The sequence below is a fragment of the Ailuropoda melanoleuca genome, chromosome 3, assembly GCF_002007445.2.
Source record: "Ailuropoda melanoleuca isolate Jingjing chromosome 3, ASM200744v2, whole genome shotgun sequence".
NCBI classification, from domain to species: domain Eukaryota; kingdom Metazoa; phylum Chordata; class Mammalia; order Carnivora; family Ursidae; genus Ailuropoda; species Ailuropoda melanoleuca.
This window is the reverse complement of record NC_048220.1, coordinates 23,007,678-23,029,823: the sequence shown is the minus strand read 5'-3', so window position 1 is coordinate 23,029,823 and position 22,146 is coordinate 23,007,678. Positions and strand designations below refer to the sequence as shown.

At 44.5% G+C, this 22,146-nt stretch overlaps 1 protein-coding gene and 1 non-coding gene across 2 annotated transcripts in view; one reads left to right on the top strand and one right to left on the bottom strand.

Moving 5' to 3' along the window:
• VDAC1 (voltage dependent anion channel 1) overlaps nucleotides 1-22,146 on the top strand; it is a 28,791-nt gene extending 6,645 nt beyond the window's left edge. The window contains exons 2-9 of the mRNA XM_034656008.1: nucleotides 5,278-5,350; nucleotides 5,867-5,916; nucleotides 7,263-7,415; nucleotides 7,508-7,560; nucleotides 13,923-14,150; nucleotides 17,943-18,093; nucleotides 20,175-20,232; nucleotides 21,204-22,146. Of these exons, the coding sequence (XP_034511899.1) occupies nucleotides 5,278-5,350; nucleotides 5,867-5,916; nucleotides 7,263-7,415; nucleotides 7,508-7,560; nucleotides 13,923-14,150; nucleotides 17,943-18,093; nucleotides 20,175-20,232; nucleotides 21,204-21,295 (858 nt within the window). The 3' untranslated portion in view covers nucleotides 21,296-22,146. The remainder of the gene's footprint in view (nucleotides 1-5,277; nucleotides 5,351-5,866; nucleotides 5,917-7,262; nucleotides 7,416-7,507; nucleotides 7,561-13,922; nucleotides 14,151-17,942; nucleotides 18,094-20,174; nucleotides 20,233-21,203) is intronic.
• On the bottom strand, nucleotides 11,450-11,553 carry LOC117801621. The gene has a single exon (XR_004624382.1). It is a non-coding gene; the product is annotated as a U6 spliceosomal RNA (small nuclear RNA).

The window sequence follows — 22,146 nt, the reverse complement described above, 5'->3', positions numbered from 1 at the left end:
GTTACGTATGTTATATATTCTTACAGTAGACTAAGCTAGAGAAAAAATATTAAGAAAATAATAAGAGGGGGCGCCTGGGTGGCGCAGTCGTTAAGCGTCTGCCTTCGGCTTAGGGCGTGATCCCGGCATTCTGGGATCGAGCCCCACATCGGGCTTCTCCGCTAGGAGCCTGCTTCTTCCTCTCCCACTCCCCTTGCTTGTGTTCCCTCTTTCGCTGGCTGTCTCTGTTAAATAAATAAATAAATAAATCTTAAAAAAAAAAAGAAAATCATAAGAGAAAATACATTTACAGTACTACACTGTATTTATTGAAAAAAAAGCCTCATATAAGTAGATTTGTTCAAATCTGTATTGTCCAAGGTTCAGCTGTGTATCAAAGATAGCTTGCTTTGCCACCATGCATAAATCCATCTCATTCTTTTTGATGATCTTTTTGATACGCCTTAGTTTGCAAGTACTCTAATTTTATTCATTCATTTTTCTGTTGATGGCCACTTAGGTTGTCTTTGGCTTGTGTGTTGTAAGTAATGCTGCAGTGAGCATCCTCATGAAACATCTTTGGGTGCCTTGGGTGGGCTCCTGGCAGTAGAATTGCCACTAGGTTAATGTATGCCCACTTAGGCACAGGCCAGCAGCTGTCTCCAAAGGGGCTGTACTGTACAAACTACTTAACCTTGGTGTGAACAGGAGTGACCATTTTCCATACCAACGGTAGATGTTTTCATTTACATGTTTGCCAATTTGTTTGTTGGGTGAGCCTCTCAAACACAGATGTGTCATCCGCTCTAAAGTGGTTCCCTGAGGGCCATAGAATGAAGTCCACGCCTTGTTCTGAGGTCAGAAGTGGCAGTGATTACTTCTGAAGCCACTTGGTCTCCTTAGCCTGAGCTGAGCTCTCCTTAGGCCACGGTGGTGGTGGAGGGTGCTGGCTGTGGGTCTCTCCGCCCCCTGTCCCTGGTCCCCCTGCAACTTCCCTGCAGAGGGAGAGCCTCCTGCCTGGCTACATTGTCATTTACTGCGAGGCTCTTGTCAGATACTAAGTTTCTTTTTTTCCCTCCTATAAAAATTTTTTCCTGCTCCTTGCACATTTACTCATTAAACAGACATTTATATTGAATATCTGCTACGTGCCAGGGCTTGTCATCTTTGACACATAGTTTTTTTTACATATTTCGGATAAATTTAGGCATGACAGGTTCTGGGATGCTTTGAGTTCAAGGGTGTGATTTGGGGGTAGGTGTGCATTGTGGGAGTGGTGGGGGCGCTGGGAGCAAAGCAGCTGTCACTGCCAGGCAACTGATGAGTCAAGGAAGCTATGTCCCCCCCAGGTGGAGGTTACATAAGTGTTATGCAGGCCATGCTGGGCGATATACTATCTCTACCCTTTGAGCTTCCAGTATGGGGCTGGATTTTCATTCCTTTGCTGGAGTGGAGCTTGCATAATCCGTTCAAGGTCAGCCAGGGTGTGGTGGGTAGGTAAGCTCTCAGGCAGTGGAGGGATACCAGGGACTCCTTTCTCCTGCTGTGATTCAGTGGTCTTTCTCAAAGTCATCAGTGACTGGGGGCAGGTCTGCTCAGTCCAGTCCTGTCCGGTTCCTGCCTTCCCCAGGCAGCTTTCTGATTCCCATCTGTCCAAGGCTGGCTGCGTTCCTATGTCAGAGTGCCCCGCTTTGTGCTGGGCCTCCAGAGGCTGGGCTGCTGAAGGCACATGGGGTGGATGCCGCAGAGACAGATGGTGAGCGATTTGGAGCTGATCTGGGCGGAGGTAGGGGTTGGGGCCCAGGCTCAGCCTCGAGTCAGCACAGGCAGGAGGTTATGTGAGAAAGCAGGATGCCACATTCTCTTCCCTCTGGTCCTGGCCCGAGAAAACATGAATGGGAATCATTATTTCTACACTAAAATTGTTTTTGCAGTGGGTGCTTAGAACTGTGCAAAAATGGGCATTTCCTGGGTGCTTTTGTCAGTTGTAAGAAAGCTGAGCTTCTCAGAGGTGGATTGCCTCGGGCCTTACCTGAGTCCTCAGATGAATGCAGGAAACTGGGTGGGGAGAGCAGAAGACTGCCGCAGAAGCACTGGGGAAACTGCAGTGGCACAGCACTTGGGGGGCCTTTAGTGAAGGGGCAGTCATCGTCTTGCCTTCCTTGGTGGGTGTTTCCTCAGGTCCAGGAGTGAGCTTGGATCCTCCCCGCCAGGAGCTGCGCTGCAGCCGCGTGGAGAGCCTGGCCTTATCCAGGGTCCATCTGTGGCCCAACTCCCTTGTCCTTAGATGGTAATCTCTTTAATGGCCACGTCCTTTAGGGTGCTGTTTGCTGGCAGTGGAGTGTTTTTTTTGACAGGTGGCCTTGCTTGTTGGGTTTCGGGGATTAGTGATGAGTGAGGGTATTTGGGAAGCATTAAATGATGAGTGATCTGCCTTTTCTCTGAGGGACAGGCCAGTACAGATATGAACGCTGCTCCTGTCTGGTGAGATGGGTCCTAGAGCCAGCAGAGGGTACTTGGGAAAGGCCCTGGCGCTTAGGTACAGGGAGGGCTTAGCTCACCCAGAGATACTGCCACTGTATTGCTCTGCCCCTCGCCCTGGGGCTGTGTTCATGACCCAGGGGGGAAGGGCAGCACTGAAGAGGGGTGCTCAGGCCACTGATTGCTGTTAGCTTTGCTTGGGGTGGAGAGTGTTGCAGGCCCTTAGCTGAGATGGGCACATTACGTCAGCCTTTGACACAGGGCTGTTTCTTTGCTTCCCTTGGGAGGAACCAGGGCCATCTGCGGGCAGAGCATATGCCTCAGGCTGGGGATATTCTGGAGGACCTGGTGGATGGTTTCCTGGTCTGTCCCAGGGCTGGATGTGTCTGCGAGGTTTATTTGTGGTGGAAGATGAACAGGTCAGGAGAGGGGTGTCCCCAGACTGGAAACAGCCAATGGAGACAGCCTAAAATGGATTTTCCCCCATGTTCTTGTGCCCTGACCCTAATGTGGACTGAGCTATCCATGGTTCTAGCTTGATCATGTGCAAGAAATAACAAGCGCAACAAAAATAGGATAGCGTAAACAGCTCCCTGGGCTGCCCCACTCCGCTCTGCTCTGACACAAAAGTGAGGTGAGGCAGAATTAGCACAACCTCTGAAAACAGTAAAACGGAACTTGGACCACAATTTTATGGTTTAAAATTGTGGAAGTTTGTAGTTGTTTATATTTTAGTGTACTCATTGCTTCTGTGGGCTTCTTGCAGTGTCTTGGGAGTTAAGGCTTAGGTCGGCAGTGCGGCTTCCGTTTTGGATACTGTCCCCCTGGGGTCACCTGAACCACTTTTCAGTGGGTTCCCACTTACTGGGAACATGCCATGCAGATGTTTATTTGTGTGAGTACATACATATGTGACTTCAGATGGGGTATATGCAGATTCAGTCTGGCACTTTTGGTATACTGTATTTTAAATATTAATGGAACCATCTGTGGGTTTATTGAATTTCTGCTAATTGAGGCTAATGATTCTAGAAATGGAGAAAGTGCAGGCGATGGTTGCTTTCTCAGGGCTCCTCTCCTTCTGGATGGAGCACACTGTGTGTGCTGCCCTGGATTAGGATTTTTTTTTTTTTTTAAAGATTTTATTTATTTGACAGAGATAGAGACAGCCAGCGAGAGAGGGAACACAAGGAGGGGGAGTGGGAGAGGAAGAAGCAGGCCCATAGCGGAGGAGCCTGATGTGGGGCTCGATCCCACAACGCCGGGATCACGCCCTGAGCTGAAGACAGACGCTTAACCACTGTGCCACCCAGGCGCCCCTGGATTAGGATTTTAATTCTGTGTATGTAATACGTCAGAGCAAAGCTTCCCTGGGATACAGTGCAGTCTTAGGGCAAGGACTATTTGAATTACTCACCTTCCTTGAACATGGAGGTGTTTAACAAATGCTTGTTGACTGACTTAGTGATATGTAGCAATTTCAAGTAGTACTTTGATAGTTGGTTTTAAAGATTTATTTATTTAGGGGCACCTGGGTGGCTCAGTCATTAAGCGTCTGCCTTCGGTTCAGGTCATGATCTCAGGGTCCTGGGATCAAGCCCTGCATCGGGTTCCCTGCTCAGCGGGAAGCCTGCTTCTCTCTCTTCCACTCCCTCTGCTTGTGTTCCCTCTCTTGCTGCCCCCTCTCTGTCAAATAAATAAATAAAATCTTTAAAAAAAAATAAAGATTGATTTATTTATTTTATAAAGAGAAAGAGCATAGGAGAGCAAGGAGCGGGGCTGAGGGAGAGGGAGAGAAGCAGACTCCCTGCTGAGCATAGGGCTTCATCTCAGGACCCTGAGATCATGGCCTGAGCTGAGATTAAGTGTTGGATGCTCAACTGACTGAGCCACCTAGGTGCCTCTGATGGTTTTACTTATTTATTTTAAATATATATTTATTTATTTGAGAGAGAGACGGAGAAAAGGCATGAGGAGGGGGAGGGGCAGAGGGAGAAGCAGGCTCCCTGTTCAGCAAGGGGCCCGATGCAGGCCTGGATCCCAGGGCTCTGGGATCATGACCTGAGCTGAAGGCACTCAACCAACTGAGCCACCCAGGCGCCCCTCCCCACATAGTTGGTTTTAAAAATAAAGTCCCATTGCAGCTCAATCAATGTTTGTTTGCATTAATTTTTCAGGGGTGTGTGTAATTCCTTTTCTTTCCATGTGAAGAGTTGCCTCATTGTTAGGTTTTACTGTATTCTCTGGGAGAAATACGATACTCAAAAATTGTGTTCCCCGAAATGGAAAGTTTTTTGAAAAGTTACATTCATTTTGGCACATAGTAGGTACTCTGTAAGTATTTTGTTGAATGAGTGAAATCAGAACCATATGGAAAATAGGTTGGCCTGAAAAAGCTCTGATTTCTGTTCAGTGCATTTAATGTCATAGCAGCCGACATTTTGTAAGAAGATACCTTTATTGGCAAGAGTCCTGCAGTTCAGTAAAGTAGCTGGCTCGTGGGAATGTGTCTTTGGTAATTAATTTATTCAGCAGATATTTACTAACTCCTGCAATATTCTGGGCTTGTGCGCAGTCCTGGGGATGCCAAGGAGAAGAGGTCTAAAGGTAGGCTGATGTGCTGTCAACAAAACTTACTGGGTATCTCAACCTCTGGATACAAGGAGAAGCACGAGATAATAAGGCTTCTCTGTGCACACCTGGAACTCTGCGCCGATGATTTTTATTGGTGGTTAATTATAGCTAATAATTTTTATTGATGGAAAACTAATTTCCCTAATTACTGATGTATTTCTTCTGGTGATTCTTTTATTGTAGCAGAAGATGGCTGTGCCTCCCACGTATGCTGATCTTGGCAAATCTGCCAGGGATGTCTTCACCAAGGGTTACGGTGAGTGTTGCAGTTCACGGGCTGGATTGGCGTGCTTGGGATTTTACCCATCACGTTTTGAGAGTCGTGGGTCAGTCAGCTCTTAGAACTTCCATGTTCTAGAAAATAAGACGAGCTTTCTATGGCTAGTAGTTTTGGTTTGTGCACCCGGTGGGGGCAGGCTCATGAATTACTACAGACAAGTGTACATTGTAATTTCCTCTTCCACGGGTGGGAACAGCTTTGTGTATGCTGTTGGAGTGGAGTGTGATTTCTAAATGTAGCCTATCCTTAGGCACGTGCTCATGCTGTCACGTACCTCTTTCGCACATTCTCCTGGGAGTGCAGGTGGAGCCCTGGGGGTGCCTTTTCTTTCTGCCACTGTTTGGTGGCACCTGAGCTCCACACGTAGGCTGGCAGCAGCGGAGATGGGCTCCCTACACACTCATGGCATTTTGGAACAGCAGAAGGGAGGCAGAGATGCTACTCTCAAGTAAGTTATTTAACCTAGTAACAGTTACCATCTTCTTTCTTTAGGATTTGGCTTAATAAAACTTGACTTGAAAACAAAATCTGAGAATGGACTGGTAAGTTGTCTGACCGACATGGAGTATGGGTGTTTATTGTAGATCAGTAAATAACTGCCTTGTTCTGGGTGGCAGAGCCAAATGAAAGACCCTTTTTGATTGTAGCGGGTTGTGCTTGTCCAGTTCACTGCATCCTCTATGAGATGGGTGGTCCGGGGGAACCCTGCCGACAGGTCCCCAATTTAACAGCTGTTAATACTCATGGCAGGCCTCAGTTTTATTTTTCCTTGTTTCTTATTTTATTTTATTTTATTTTATTTATTTTTTTATTAAATTTTTTTTAAAGATTTTATTTATTCATTCGACAGAGATTGAGATAGCCAGCGAGAGAGGGAACACAAGCAGGGGGAGTGGGAGAGGAAGAAGCAGGCTCATAGCAGAGGAGCCTGATGTGGGGCTCGATCCCACAACGCCGGGATCACGCCCTGAGCCGAAGGCAGACGCTCAACCGCTGTGCCACCCAGGCGCCCGTTTCTTATTTTAAAACCGACTTGTGTTGGGGGTGCCTGGGTAGCTCAGTTGGTTAAGCGTCTGACTTCAGCCCAGGTCATGGTCTCAGGGTCCTGGGATCGAGCCCTGCATTGTGTGTGTGTATGTGTGTGTGTGGGGGGGTCCCTGCTCAGCGGGAAGCGTGCTTCTCCCTCTGCCCCTCCCTCCACTTGTGCGCACACTCTCTGTCGTTCTCAAGTAAATAAATAAAAATCTTAGGTAAAAAAAATTGACCTGTTTTCAATGCCACATAATTCTAAAAAAAGAATCATAGTAGTTCCTTTTATTTTTTTAAAAAATTTATTTATTTTTTTAGAGAAAGAGAGCACGTGCACAAGCCAGAGAGGGGCAGAGGGAGAGAAAGAATCTCGGAAAATCTCAGGCAGACTCCCTGCTGAGCTGGGAGCACGAAGACAGTGGGGCTCGATCTTAGGACTCTGAGATCATGACTTGAGCCGAAACCAAGAGTCAGGTGCTTAACTGACTGAGCCACCCAGGTGCCCCTTTAGTGGCACCTTTTAAATTGTGCGTGCAGCAGTTGTTGGAAGGAGGAGGTTTTGGGGTTGATCTACTGCGGTGTCATCTTCAGCTCAATGCTTGTTCTGTTAGGATGGAAGGGGGATTGCCTTCCTGTCTAGACGAAAGCATTACCAGGGAGGAAGGAAGCTGTCTCCTGACAAAGAATTCCCCAAAAGAGTCCTTTAATCAACAGACTTCAGCCCCATCTGTATTTAAATATTGAATTGAATTATAGGAGTAGCTTTTGCCCCCACACATCCTTATATAAGTGGAAGTACGTTCTTTTTAGGGTGGCGTCATGCTGGCATACAGGCTGTGACTCTCTGTCTCCTTTAAAGGAATTTACGAGCTCAGGTTCAGCCAACACTGAGACCACCAAAGTGACGGGCAGTCTGGAAACCAAGTACAGATGGACCGAATATGGTTTGACGTTTACAGAAAAATGGAACACTGACAACACACTAGGCACAGAGATCACTGTGGAAGATCAGGTAATGGTCACCTGGGAAAAGACATAGTTTTATTCACCGACATCTGTTGCCCTGCCTTTTGACTAAACCTGGCAAATTTCTTTTCCATTCAGCTTGCGCGTGGACTGAAGCTGACCTTTGATTCATCCTTCTCACCAAACACAGGGTAAGAATCTCCTATGTTTTCTTAGCCAGGACATTTAGCCATGTGTTACGGTAAGGTTCTGGGCTGCCTGTTGTGGTTCTCCAGGCCTCCGTTGTGGCGGACTGCAGGACTTGTGGTCCAGTAGTGCTGTTTCATGTGAGTGAGCCTGCTGCTGTTGCAAATGGCCAAGGCTGTAGGGCAGCAGGCGATGTTTGGAAGCAGGGGCTAAGCGAGCACTGTTGCCGCCCCCAGTTTTCAGGCTGTTAGGGTCCTCTCCCCAGCTTTCTACTTAGGAGCACCGAGAGAGTGTGGCTTCTGACTGTGGGGTGGCTCCTGAGGCTGCACTTTCTGCCCTGTGCCCCCCAGCCACAAACCAGTTAGGCTTGACAGTTAGGCTCATTAGGAGGCAAGATGGTGTGTTGGTTGTTGCAGCTCCTGGGAGCTTTTCAAAGTGGCGAGAAGGGGCACACATCCCCCCCCACCCCAGAGCAGTAAGTGTCTTAAACCTGGGGAAGGTTGTTTTGCATATTGCTGACAGGCTCAAGGGCATGTACTAAATTTCATTTTTAATTTTTAAAAATTGTAATAAAACACATGTATAAAATCTACCAGCTCAGCAGTCTTTAAGTGTACATTTAGCGGCGTTTATGAATCTCGTCTTTTGCCATTCTGTATTGTTCCTTTTCTTCCCTTCTGACAAATGTCTTTTAGAGGAAGGGTGTGCTGCGTTCAGAGCCTGTACTGCCTGTGGGAAACCTCAAGTGACTGGGCGGACAGGGCTTCTGTCTTTGGAGATTATAGTCTTTTTGTAACTTTGTTACGGATGACGTGAAGACCATTGGCAGGAGCGGCATTTACTCTTGTTCTCATCTCTGCTATAGTTTCTCCCACAGGAGCATTGCTTTCTTGCTTGCCCACTTCCCTCCAGGCACCCTGCCGTGATGGGAGAGGTTACCCAGAGAGACTCTCTGATAGCATGCAGGGCACGAGGATGTGCTCACATGCTTGAATTTGCTGCCTAGACTTTGCCTGCTGCCCGGAGATGGCACACTTTGGAATTTGTATGGGATTTCCCATTACTTTTGGGAGGTTTGCAAAGAAGTCTCCAGGTCCTACAGCAATATACATGAGGAACATTTTTTTTTAATTTGACTTTTTATTTTGAAATAATTTTATACTTAACATACACAAAAATGTACAAGTAGTGTGTGGAGTTCCCTTATATCCTAGACCTAGCTTTTCCTAATGTTAACATCTTATATGACTACGATATGGTGATCAGAACCAGGAAATTTATATGGCTTTCACACAGTTAACTAGTCTGTTGTCCTACCCATGTCTTATTTCTGGTCTGTGATCCAGTTCAGGATACTAGATCGCATTTAGTTGTCAAGTCTCTTGTCTTCTCTAATCTGGGACATAGTCTTTCTTTGTCTTTCATGACCTTGACAGCGTTAAAGAGGATTGGCCAATTATTTTGTAGAATCCTTCGATTTGGATTTGTCTGATGTTTCCTCATGGTGCAACTCAGGTTATGCATTTTTCACAGCCACAGAAGTGATGTTGTGTTGTGTCTTTCTTAGTGTGTGGTGTCAGGGCATAGATGTCAGTATGCCTCATTACTAGTGACGTTAACTTTGATCACTTGATAAGCGGTGTTTGTGAGGTTTCTCTGTAAAGCTATTTTTCTCTTTGTAAATAAGTATCTTGGGAAATACTTTGAGACTATGCAGATATTCTGTTTCTTATCCTTTGGTAAAAAGGATAGTATCTGCTGGTGATTCATTCTTCCTCCCTCCCTTCCTTCCTCCCTCCCTCCCTCCCTTCGAGAGGGAGAAAGAGAGCGAGCGCACATGGGAATGGGAGAGAGTGAGAGGGAGAAGCAGGCTCCCCACTGAGCAGGGAGCCTGATGCAGGGCTCGATCCCAGGACCTTGAGATCATGACCTGAGCCAAAGGCAGACGCTTAATCCACTGAGCCACCCAGGCGCCCCTCAACTGGTGATTCTTGTCTGCAGCAGTTACGTTTGGCAAATGGTGATTTTCTCTTCCCATCATTCCTTCTGCATTTATTAGTTGGGATTCTGCTGTAAGGGAGAGCGCTTTCTTCTCCTGCATTTATTAATTTAATCAATTATTTATATCAGTATGGATCCATCGACATTTATTCTGTGAGTTATAATCCATTACCATAATATATTTTATACTCATTTGTTTTAGATATGGCCATTGGGCATGCCTCCAAGCTGACATCCTTGTGTTTTACACTCTGCTATCATTTCTTTTGAGCTCTACTTCAGAAGGGGTACCAGGCTCATCTTCTGCTTGTTTCTCCAAGCAGCTTCAGTTCCTTTTATAAAAGAATGGCGTTGTGTCCATATTGCTCCTGGGTATTTGAGGCAAGTTTTGATGACTTGATGGAGATTGGAAATGGAAGCTGGCTTTCCAGAGCTACTGAGGGGGATAGCCTGGGAAAGCATCCTGGCTTCTGTAGGGAGCTGAGCAAGGACCACATTATGGATGAGGCTGCAGACTGATCTATGAACCAGCACCCATGCTGGGTACCCATCACAGAAGAAAGCCAGCTTGTTAACCAGAAATCAGAGTCATGCCTCACTCAGGTGCTTGTCAAGTTAGCACCATGAAATAGCTTTAAAAAAAAAATCCCGGTAATAGTTGTAAGAGGGAGAACTCCAAAGATGTGGAGTGTTACATGAGAGCAGGAACCTGGAGAGAAGCCTAAGTCACTGCCCCAGCACTGCCCATTCTCTGGGGACTTTGTGCTTCTGGCCAGAATTCACTGAGGCAGTGTAAGGGAGGCACTGTGTGCATGGTCCGGTGTGGCTGGTGCACACCACTGTTCAGAGGTCCTGCCCCAGGCAGCACACTTCGTGGTCAGCAGCGGTTTTTTTACCTGGTGTTTATAAGATGCCTGGTTTTTAAAGTTCTTGGTCTCCTTCTTTTTCTTTCTTTTTTTTTTTTTTTTAAAGATTTTATTTATTCATTCGACAGAGATAGAGACAGCCAGCGAGAAGAGGGAACACAAGCAGGGGGAGTGGGAGAGGAAGAAGCAGGCTCCCAGCGGAGGAGCCCGACGTGGGGCTCGATCCCACAACGCCGGGATCACGCCCCGAGCCGAAGGCAGACGCTTAACCGCTGTGCCACCCAGGCGCCCCTCCTTCTTTTTCTAAATGTCAGCCTCTGAGCAGCTGTCTTTCATCAGTCACCCCACTAGCATGGTGCCCAATGGAGAAGCCAAAACCTAGGCTTCTTCCTGCAAAGAGCAGGCAGACCAGAATAGGTTTGAGTTTTTCCTATTGAGAGAGAATTTGTTTGGTTCTTACTCCTTTCCTTCAAAGCTTGAGAAAATGCACCGAAGCAACTTGAGCGAAAGTTACAAGTGTCACTGTCATTTATGAGTGGCGTCTGCTTTATTTTCAGCCATGATGTCTGAAATTCTCATGTCATTGACAACTTGGAATGTTTAACCTTAAATTTTTTAATATGGAAAATTTCAAACATACAAAAGAAAGTGGAGAAAAAAAAAAGCAGAGTGGTATGTTTAAGCCCTCATCATGTTCCCATCACCCAGCTTTAATTATTATCAACCAGAACCAATTATGTTTTATTTATACATTCATAATCTCTCCCTCAGATTATTTTGAGGTAAATAACAGTTGTCACATAATTTCATCTGTAAATATTTTAATATGTATCTTTAAGTGGTAAGATTCTTTTTTTTTAAGTTTTTATTTTAATTCGTATTAGTTAACATATAATCTTATGTTAATTCCAGGTGTGCAATATAGTGATTCAACAATTCCACTCATTACCTGGTGCTCATCATGACCAGTGCCCTCCCATCCCCATACCCCGTCCTCTCTGGTAACCATCAGTTTGTTCCTAGAGTTAAAGATAGGAAACACTTTGTGCATTTGTATGTCATCTTTGTGCAGGGGCTATGCTAATCTTCTCTGTATCACTTCAGTTTTAATATATGTGTTGCTGGGGGCGCCTGGGTGGCTCAGTTGTTAAATGTCTGCCTTTGGCTCACGGCATTCTGGGATCGAGCCCACGTTGGGCTCCTCCGCTGGGAGCCTGCTTCTTCCTCTCCTGCTCCCCCTGCTTGTGTTCCCTCTCTCGCTGGCTGTCTCTCTCTGTCAAATAAATAAATAAAATCTTAAAAAAAAAATGTATGTGTTGCTGAAGAAAGCACAATATGATTCCTTTTTAAAAAAGTATAACCACAGTATGATTATATTGTAAAAAATTAATCGTAATTCCTTCATACTGTTAAATCTCTAGCCTAACCACATTTACATGATTTCTTTTCTTTTTTTTTTTTTTTTTAAAGATTTTATTTATTTATTTGACAGAGATAGAGACAGCCAGCGAGAGAGGGAACACAAGCAGGGGGAGTGGGAGAGGAAGAAGCAGGCTCATAGCAGAAGAGCCTGATGTGGGGCTCGATCCCATAACGCCGGGATCACGCCCTGAGCCGAAGGCAGACGCTTAACCGCTGTGCCACCCAGGCGCCCCAACATGATTTCATTTTTTTAAAGAATCAAAAATTGTCCATGAAAAATTGCAAAAATTGGTACATATGGCTGCTTTAATCTCTTTAATTTTTAGATTCTTCTCCTCCTTCCCCCCTCCCTCCCTTTGCAATTTATTTGTTGAAACTAGATCATTTGTCCTGTAAGATTACATATAGACTAAATTTTGCTGTTTGCATCTCTGTGGTGCCATTTAACTTGTTCCTCTGTCTGCCATGTTTACTGTTAATTGGTAAGTCAGAGGCTTCCTTGCATTTAGATTCCATTGGCGGGGGTGGTAAAATACAAGTGGTGCTTCGTGCTTCCATGACTTGGACGTAGAAGGCTCGGTTCGTTCTTTATATGTTAGTGCTATTCACAATTCATTCATTAGGGGTTACAAATCGGTAATTCTGCTTTAATCACTCATTCTTCATGTATTAGCAAGCCTATTTCAATAAAAAGAAACTTCTCATAACCTGTTGGTTACCTTGAGACAGAGTTAGTGTGGGAAAGGTGGAATAAATGTTTGCTTCCTTTTTAGTTTATTGTTTCAAAGTAACACCTTGGTTCTCTGGTTTCTGAAGATGACTAATGTGTGTGTTTTAAGTGTCAATATGAAAAATTCATTGATTTATAGATTTAAAATTCATAGATTTAAACATATTTGTTATGTTTCAATCCATTGCTGGTATTATTCTTAAAGATGAGCTCATTGTTTCCTGTTTGAATCCCTTGGGAGTCTCTTCAGGCTAGCTCTCAAGTCATTGTGCGCCAACCCCAACAGTCGTTGATAGCAAGCTCACCTTGCACATTGCCTGTCCTGAGCTGTAGTCTGCTATTTCTCCAAGGCGCACTGGTGCCTTTTGGGAAAGAATGGTATTTAGAGTCCAGAGTCTGGGTGCTGTGGCTGAAACTTTAATCTCGGTGTGAATGAAATTGGGGTGGGCAAGGCTGTGCAGATCGCATCTCTAGTGAGAATGCAGCTTGCTGCAAGAGGATGTCCATTTTGTAGCTGAATAACAGAAAATTGTCTAAATTTTATTGGGTAGGTGTGGTCTTGTCTCCCATGTTGACCTTTGGTAAAGGCATGGTAATATATTTGCAGGTGACATGACTCACCTACCTTTCCTGAGCAGTAGGCACAGGTGGCACCATCTGGTCATGTATGCAAATCTGGGATTAGCAGACAAGACCTGTGATCTTTCCCTCTCAGAGTTTCCCAGCCCCCATGACTGCAGGGCCCCAGGTTGCATATCAGTACCCAGGTCTCTGAAATATATACTCATTGGGATCTCATGAATACTGAATTAAAAGCTATCTGTTCTGTTTACTTAGAAGGGATCTCTCCAGTATTTGTTTCTTTCTTTACTTACATGGTGAGCCACAGAGTAAGAAAGCAGCCATCTCCTTAAAGCTGCTGTTTAGATAGCTGCCTTCATGACAGATACACTGTATCTTTCTCATAGACTTAGAGAATAGCAAAGCAACATCTGTTTCATAATTACATGGTGGCATTCTCCCTAATAAATGCCCACGTAGGCCATTACATTAAGCATAGGGAGAGGTTAGTAAAAGAAAATTACTTAGCCCTTTTCCCCCCAAGCTTTCCCTGCCTCTGCTCTCAACTTCATTGTTGTGGCATTTTTGCAGACTGGATTCTGGGTAGAGAGCTTGTGTTCTGCTATTGTGGCCACAGCAGCTGCATAAGGGAGGTCTGGGCCCAGACCTTGCCCCCCGCCATCCCTGTGTATAAACTGGAATTTAAAAACAATTTTTTGATACTTCTTGGTATGGTTGTTGCAAGGTGAGTTAGCTTGTGATCTTAATACAATTTCTTTTCCTTCAGGAAAAAAAATGCTAAAATCAAGACAGGGTATAAGCGGGAGCACATCAACCTGGGCTGCGACGTGGATTTCGACATTGCTGGTCCTTCAGTCCGGGGCGCTTTGGTGCTGGGCTATGAAGGCTGGCTGGCTGGCTACCAGATGAATTTTGAGACTTCGAAGTCTCGAGTGACCCAGAGCAACTTTGCGGTTGGCTACAAGACTGACGAGTTCCAGCTCCACACTAATGTGTAAGTGTACATGAGTGTGGTGTGTGAGTGTGTGCAGAAGGGAGATTGCTTTTCAAGCTCCATTTTTAATCACTTACAAGTGAGTGCATTGGAATCAGATGAGCCAAATGGCCTGCTGGTATTTCTGTTTCCCACCGGCCCATTTCCGGAAGTGGCTTAGGTCCTTGGTGTTCTCGAGTCATTGTTGTCACTGGTACCTACAGAATGACTGATCAGTTACGGCAGTGGCATGATGTCCTTCGGAGGAGTGTCGCTTCCCTGCTAGTGCCCTTTTGTGGACATTGGAGCACCTTTCAATTTTAGTAACAAAATGGCAGGGAAAGGTGCCAGTCTTTCTCTGTGTGATGCCTGAGGTCAGGTTGCTGTGCTTAATGAAATGCAGATCTGAGAGACAGGTTAGGGGACGATGATCCCAGTTGCATAGCGTCTTTTCCACATGGCATAGCATGCAAAAGTTAATTAATTACTGGACAGTATGGGAAGGGGAGAGAAAAGCGCAGATTAGGTTAAAGAGCCGCTTGTCATCAGCCTTGGGAGTTAAGTGGAGTGCTGCTGATTTAGGTGAACGGAAATGCACATTTCAGTCTAAAATTCCCTTAGGCAGGAGCAACTAACCTGTGGCACAAGTCGGGGACAGCTTTACCAATTTTCTTTCTTTCCACTAGAGGTCACTAAAGAAGTGACTTCTTAAAGATCTAATAACATTTCTACTTAAACTTTTTAAAAGAATTTTTATACAGTAGTTCCCCCTTATCTGCTGTTTCACTTTCCATGATGTCAGTTTATGGTTCCACAGTCAACCAGAGTCTGGAAGTAGATGATTCTCCTTCTGATGTATTGTCGGAAGGTCGGTAGTAATCTGACGCTGCGTCACATGTCTGTCATTCACCCCTCGTGTAGGCATTTTGCCATCTCACATCATCCCAAGAAGGTTGTGTACTGGGGCGCCTGGGTGGCTCAGTTGGTTAAGCATCCGACTCTTGATTTGGGGTCAGGTCGTGAGATTGAGCGCCATGTAAGGCTCTGCACTGGGCGTGGAGCCTGCTTCAGATTCTCTCCTTCTCCCTCTGCCCGTCCCCCCCCCCAAAAAAAAACAAAACCAAGAAGGGTGTATACAGTATAATAAGATATTTTTAGAGATAGACCACATTCATATAACTTCTATTTTTAGAAATAGACCACATTCATATAACTTCTATTACAGTATATTGTTATACTTGTTCTATTTTATTAAAATAATAAATTAGAAGTTATTGTTGCTAATTTCTTACTGCATCTAATTTATACATTCAATTTGTCACAGGGATGTATGTGTAGGAGAAAACAGTATATACAGGGATTCAGTACTATCTGTGGTTTTAGGGACATACCTAGGGACATATCATCTGGGGGTCTTGGGACATACCTTCTGCAGATAATGGAGGACTACTCTAATATAATTAACATAACAATTAATATAACATAACAGATATTAATACAATTTGTGAATTTTTTTAAAACTAGAAAATCATAGGGAAACCACAGTGAAGGACAGTCCAGGGTTTCCTGGGTTGTCAGTGGGAGTGTGTGACTACAAAGAGGTGGTATGAGATTTGGGGGTGGTGGAATTGTTCTGTATCCTGATTGTAGTGGTGGTTGTACATGTGTTAAAATCCATAGAAATATACACCAAAAAAGTAAAAAAAGGTACATAAATTCAAAAAAAGGTAACATACAAAAATGTCACAGGAAGAACAGCACAAGCAATAGAAGGGTTCTTTTTTTTTTTTTTTTTTTTTAAAGATTTTTTTTTTTATTTATTCGACAGAGATAGAGACAGCCAGCGAGAGAGGGAACACAAGCAGGGGGAGTGGGAGAGGAAGAAGCAGGCTCCCAGCAGAGGAGCCTGATGTGGGGCTCGATCCCATAACGCCGGGATCACGCCCTGAGCTGAAGGCAGACGCTCAACCGCTGTGCCACCCAGGCGCCCCAGAAGGGTTCTTTAAGTTAGAGTTTTGACTGAAGTGGAAAGTCTTTCTTGGTTTGGAATTGGAAATTGGCACCAGTTCTAGGAATAACAACGGCTGTTAGCTGTTTTCCCCACATACCTAAGCCTCACATACCTGATTTCTTAATAAGTGGACATGGTTTATTTTTAGCTGGGATGGAAACAGCTGACACAGCTAATCTGGGTTGCCCTGGTGCTTGTGGAGGCCCTGATGTGTAATAGACATTCTTTGTGCTTTATATAGTTGAATTTGAACAATGACTTCCCTCTGTTTATGGTTTTGAGAGCTTGGTACAGGAAGGCAGTGTTGCCGGTTTTAGAATATATTGAAAGAAACTGACATTTTTTGGACAAACACGTGAGCCCAAGAAAATTTTCCTATTTCAGTTGTACTAAAATCACTCAAAAATCTATTATTTGTGACAGGCTGCTATTTTGTAGCATACTCAGATTTTCTGAAGACATTAGGATTCCCTGTGAATGAGGGGTTGCCTGGGCTCAACCTGTACGTACCGGAAGCACGATGTCTGTGTGGCTGAATTTCAGGGAAAACTTGAGCATTAGAATGCACTTAGGAGTATCTACTTCAGAGAGACTGTATTGGTGAGGAGCAGAGTTTGCAATGAATCAGCAACAATTTTTCTTTGGGTTAGTGAGTTCTGAGCGCTTTGCAGAATTCCAAAGCACGTGGGCTCTGTCTTACTAGTTTCCGATGACATTTCTACTCGAAACACCCGAAGTGATGAGGCAGAACTTTGATACTGTTTCATGTTAAGAATGTGAAGTAGGGAAGGGGGCTATTTCCAGAGGCTGGTGTCAATCTGGTGTGTTTGGAAGAGAGGAAGGCATTTGCCCCAATTGAGTTTCATTCCGTTTTTGAAAGATAAGAGACATTTTGTAATGCACCAAGTAGCTCCTTTTCATCGCATCAGAACTGTGGAGATACTGGAGGTTTGGGCCAAGAATTTCACACAGGTGGACAAGTCTGAATTGCAGGGTAAACTCTTTTGTCATCGCTGCACCTCCAAGGAGCCTGGGTCACTTTTGGCCGTGTCTTCACAGCAGTGGCTGCAGCTGGGGGTGCCGTGGGCTATAACCTGCTTTCTGAAAAATGCGAGTGGCCCAGCCTTTCTTACCGTTTCTGACTGTGTTCTCTTCTCATTTGCTTCTATTTCCTTACTATTGTTATCACAGGCACATTTATAAAAGTAATAACATTAGCAGTAGCAGCAGAAAAAAACAAAAACAGAAAACCCCCCAGAATCCCAAGGTCTTACTTGCTGCCTTTATTCACTTATTTATTTTAGTAAAGATTTTATTTATTTATATGTATGTATGTATTTATGTAGAGAAAGTGCAAACGGGAAGGGGCAGAGGGAGAGAATCCTAAGCAGACTCCCTGCTGAGCAGGGGAGCCTGACTCAGGGCTCCATCCCACAACCCTGAGATTACGCCCTGAATTGAAATCAAGAGTTGGACGCTCAACTGACTGAGCCACCCAGGTGCGCCGTTGCTGCTTTTATTTTAAAGAATATTTTGGAAGCAAGCTTCAAGTTCCATGCAGCCTGAGCTTCCTGCCTTTGGGTGTTCCTAGTGATGGTTCAAATAGCCTTTCCCTTCCTCTGAACATTCCCAACGCTGGCATCTGTTCCCTTCCTATCAGACTTTTCCCTAGTTGGGTACCCGTTTTGTGATCACTTTGGTTCATTTACAGCATCCCAGTCCTCTGTTAGACTTGGACAGCTGTGCCCAGTTGCAACCTGCCTTTGAGGGTGGATTAGCATCTGTGCTGTGCTTTTTTGCAGAAACGATGGGACAGAGTTTGGTGGCTCCATTTATCAGAAGGTGAACAAGAAGTTAGAGACTGCTGTCAATCTGGCCTGGACAGCAGGAAATAGTAACACTCGCTTTGGAATAGCGGCCAAGTATCAGATCGACCCTGACGCCTGCTTCTCAGTGAGTACTGGTGGAATCCTGCATTGGCCAGGCTCCACCTGATGGTGGGGTTGGCATCCTTCTGGACTGCTGGGGTTGCATGCTTGGGCTAGAGATTCTCTCCCTGTGGAAAGAGCTTGAAATGAGGAAAGTGCTAATAGTAATAGTTCTGACTGTGGGTGCCAGGCGCTGCATGCAGCCCGTTATATGTGGGTTACTGTGTTTAATTCTTACACAACCCATTTGAGGTAGGTGCCTTTTCAAAAAAATGATCATCCCAACCCTCTGTGCACAAATGAGGAAGTGGAAATTCAGAGAGGTGGAGGGCAGATGGGGCAGACGGTTGGTAAGTGCTGGGGCCAGGACTTGATGGATTGCTGGGGAGCCGCCTCCCCTAATCAGCTCTTGTTCCTTCTGCAGACTGTAAAGGGATTTACTTTGAACCTGAAGGTTTTAAATGTTCATTTTCCTTCTTGTTTCTCATTCTCTTGCCCAGCTCTCCTATATTGGATATTAAGAAACCAGGCCCTGGCGTTTAGCAGTTGGCATCTAATCTTGCAGACTCACTGGCATTGCTCACAGACCCTTAGCTGCTGCACGGTTTTTGCATTAAATCCTGTCAACTCATCTCTGTTGTCACAGGGCATTGCTAGTTGCATCCCTTTTGGGGTGGAATGAGGAAATCTCGTGTTGCAGGATGCTCCTTATGTAATTTACAAACAGGCCATTTGAAGTCTGAAATGGCATCTGAATCTGGCTCCCTTCTTGTTAAGTGCTTAGAAACAAAGGGAAAGGGGCCTTAGTAATTAGATGGGATAAGCAAAAAGGAAGAGCCAGATAGGGCACTGTCTGCCGGAAGGTCTTCCTTCCCGCTGCTTTGTTCTTTCTCATGGGAGTTGTCAGGTCTGAAAACAGCATTCAAGCAGAAAACATGCACCTTGACAGCCTCAGCTTTTTCCAGGACTCAGTGTTCTCATGGCTGGAGATCGCTCTGCTGCTGACCTCTCCTTGTTTCACCAGAAAGGGGCCATGGAGAGGCCCAGATATCCCTGCAACTCAGGCAGAAGAATGAGGGCAAAATTATTATTGACTCAACTGCTTTATTGAACGTAATTATTTTTTTAAAAGATTTTATTTGAGAGAGAGAGAGAGAGCGAGCACAAGCAGGGGAAGAGGGAGAAGCAGACTCCCTGCTGAGCAGGGAGCCCAACTTGGGGCTCGATGCCAGGACCCCAGGACCATGACTTAAGCTGAAGGCAGACCCTTAACCGACTGAGCCACCCAGGCGCCCCTGAACTTAATTATTAATCAGCATTCATTAAGTGCTGAAATTTAAGTGACTGGCTAAGTCATTCTTTGGCTCTAATATTCATTTTAAATTCAGGCATGGCGATGCTGAACCACCTTCATGTCACTATGATTTTTGCTTCCTTTTTTCATGAAGGGAAAATTCCTTTTTTTTTAAAAATTTCATTTATTTATTTGAGAAAGAGAGTGAGCAAGAGAGAGAAGGAGCACGCACAAGCATGGGCAGAGGCAGAGGGAGAAGCAGACTCCCTTACTGAGCAGGGAGCCTGATGCAGGACTGGATCCCAGGACCCTGGGATCATAATAACCTGAGCCACCCAGGTGCCCCCATGAAGGGAAAATTCTAACAATGTATGCCTTAAAAAAAAAAAAAACCCTCAAATACTCCATCTGACATTTGCTCTGTTTTCCCTTATCCTAACAAATAGATTTTGAAGAAATCTTCCATGTAAGAAGGCTTATATTTCTCTGGCCACAAATGAAAGTGTCTTCACCTGTTGTAACTTAAATACAGACCCACTCAGTATAAATGAAATTGGGCATTCATACCTTCAGGAATCAAATTTAAATAATAATTTCCTTTTAATTGACAGTTGTGTTGACTCTTTGAGTTTCTTTTCTGAGACTTAGCTCTCAGATTTGATATATTTCATGAATATGAACAAAGGGTCATGAGAAAAGAGAATTTGATCCTGAAGTCCAGGGTTGGTTGATTACAAAGCTCTTACTCGTTGTAGAGATGGAAACATAAAGTACTTAACAATTTTACTCCGTCTGTTCTTTTCCTTGATTAGGCTAAAGTGAACAACTCCAGCCTGATAGGTTTAGGATACACTCAGACCCTAAAGCCAGGTATGTGTTGCTTGTGAAAATTAGTGAAATTAGTTCTTTGTCTTAAAGAAAAATGGGAGTGCTGGTTTGTTGCTTTATGTTACTGTTTATATAATGCCTGTATTATACATTATAGTTGAGTGTATATAAAGATTTATAATGAAATGTTTATAAAAGGATACAGAGTCATTATAAAACATTTGGAGAATAGAAGTAGTAAGTAGGAGAGAAAAAGGCCAAGGCTAACATACATTACACTGTCGGTTATTTTTTTCCATCTGTTTTTCCCAGTGTGTATATAATGCTTGATACTTATTTCCAGCAGGTTCTTAAAACTAGCGCAGAGATCATCCTCACTTGTAACTGTCCTGTGGGTTTCCTCTGCACAGTTGGCTAGACCAGTCCCTGGTGTGTTAGAACTACAGGAGACGGTACCACTTTGGGGTTAGTTTGGTCAAGTTGGGTCTCTGAACTCTAGAAATCTAATATTACATGATGGCAAAATCAAGCTACTGTAGGGAAAATACCAGTTAGATGTGTGCATGTGTGTGTGCTTGTGTGCACGCTGAGTGTGAGACCTTGGAGTCTGGTTCATGGTTGGGTTTCATTTCAAAGTACTTTGCTGAAGTTTTCTGCCTGGTGCTAGTGGTAGAGAGATTATTGTAGTAGGGGCCGTGAGAGGACAAAGGAAAGTAGACTTCCTAAAGTGGATTTGGGTAGGGCTGTGGAATAATACTTACTGTTTTATAAGCTCATTCCAGGCCACCAATTAATTAGTCCGACAGTGATCAGTAAGAGGCATTCCCCGGCCATGTGGTTTTGCCTTGCTGATCACACACAGCCAAAGCAGGTTCTGAATTGGCTGTGGTCTGGCCAGCGAGCTTTGGCATGCCTCCCTGTGTTAATCTTTCTTCTTCTGTGTGCTGACCTTTCTTATCTTTCCTCTCCTCCCTCCCTCCCTCTTCCCTCTCCCTGGACCATTCTCCCTGCAGGTATCAAACTGACGCTATCGGCTCTTCTGGATGGCAAGAATGTCAATGCTGGCGGCCACAAGCTTGGTCTAGGACTGGAATTTCAGGCATAAATGAATACTGTACAATCGTTTAATTTTAAACTATTTTGAGCATAGCTACCTTCAGAATTTAGTGTACCTTTTAATGTTGTATGTCTGGGATGCAAGTATTGCTAAATATCATGTTAGACCTCCAGGTTAAAGATGATTCAGCTTTAAGGTGTTACCCTTTCAGAGGTACAGAAGAAACTCAATTCCATGAAAAGTCCTTTCAGCTGTAGACTTGGGGGGAGCTTGGTGGCCCCTCTAGAGAGTTCAGGTTTCTTTTTTATCTAGAAATGGCTGCAAGTGGAAGCTGATAATTTGTGGGCACTTTGTTAATTGGTATTTGAGTACATGAATGAAATTATGACTTCCTGAGAATTGAACTCGGTTTCCTACCCGAATGAAGGAGAGACTCATTGATGGTGTGTACAGACTCATCTGAAAGAGACTTTTTTAGACAGATTTCCCTGACCTGTTTCCACCCCAGTCCGTCACCTCTTTTACACCAAAAGTAGTCTGCAGGGTGTGGTAGCTGTCTTTCGTGCCATTTTGGGGTGGAGAAGGTGGATGTGATGAAGCCAATAATTCAGGACTTAAGTCCCTCTCGTGTTGTGGTTTTCTGCCCTTGCACCAGAGTATGAAATAGCTTCTAAGAGTCCCAGCTCTGAGCTGGGAAGAGTCTGTGTGACTGTAATCACATTGTGACAACACTCGGAATCTAAATTGGACTTGTTATATTCTCGCCACTCAGTTTATTTTTTAGCTGTTTAATGGGTACATTTTAGAGTCTTCCATTTTGTGTGGAATTAGATCCTCCCCTTCAAATGCTGTAATTAACATCACTTAAAGTAAAACTTGAATAAAATATTGAAACCTCA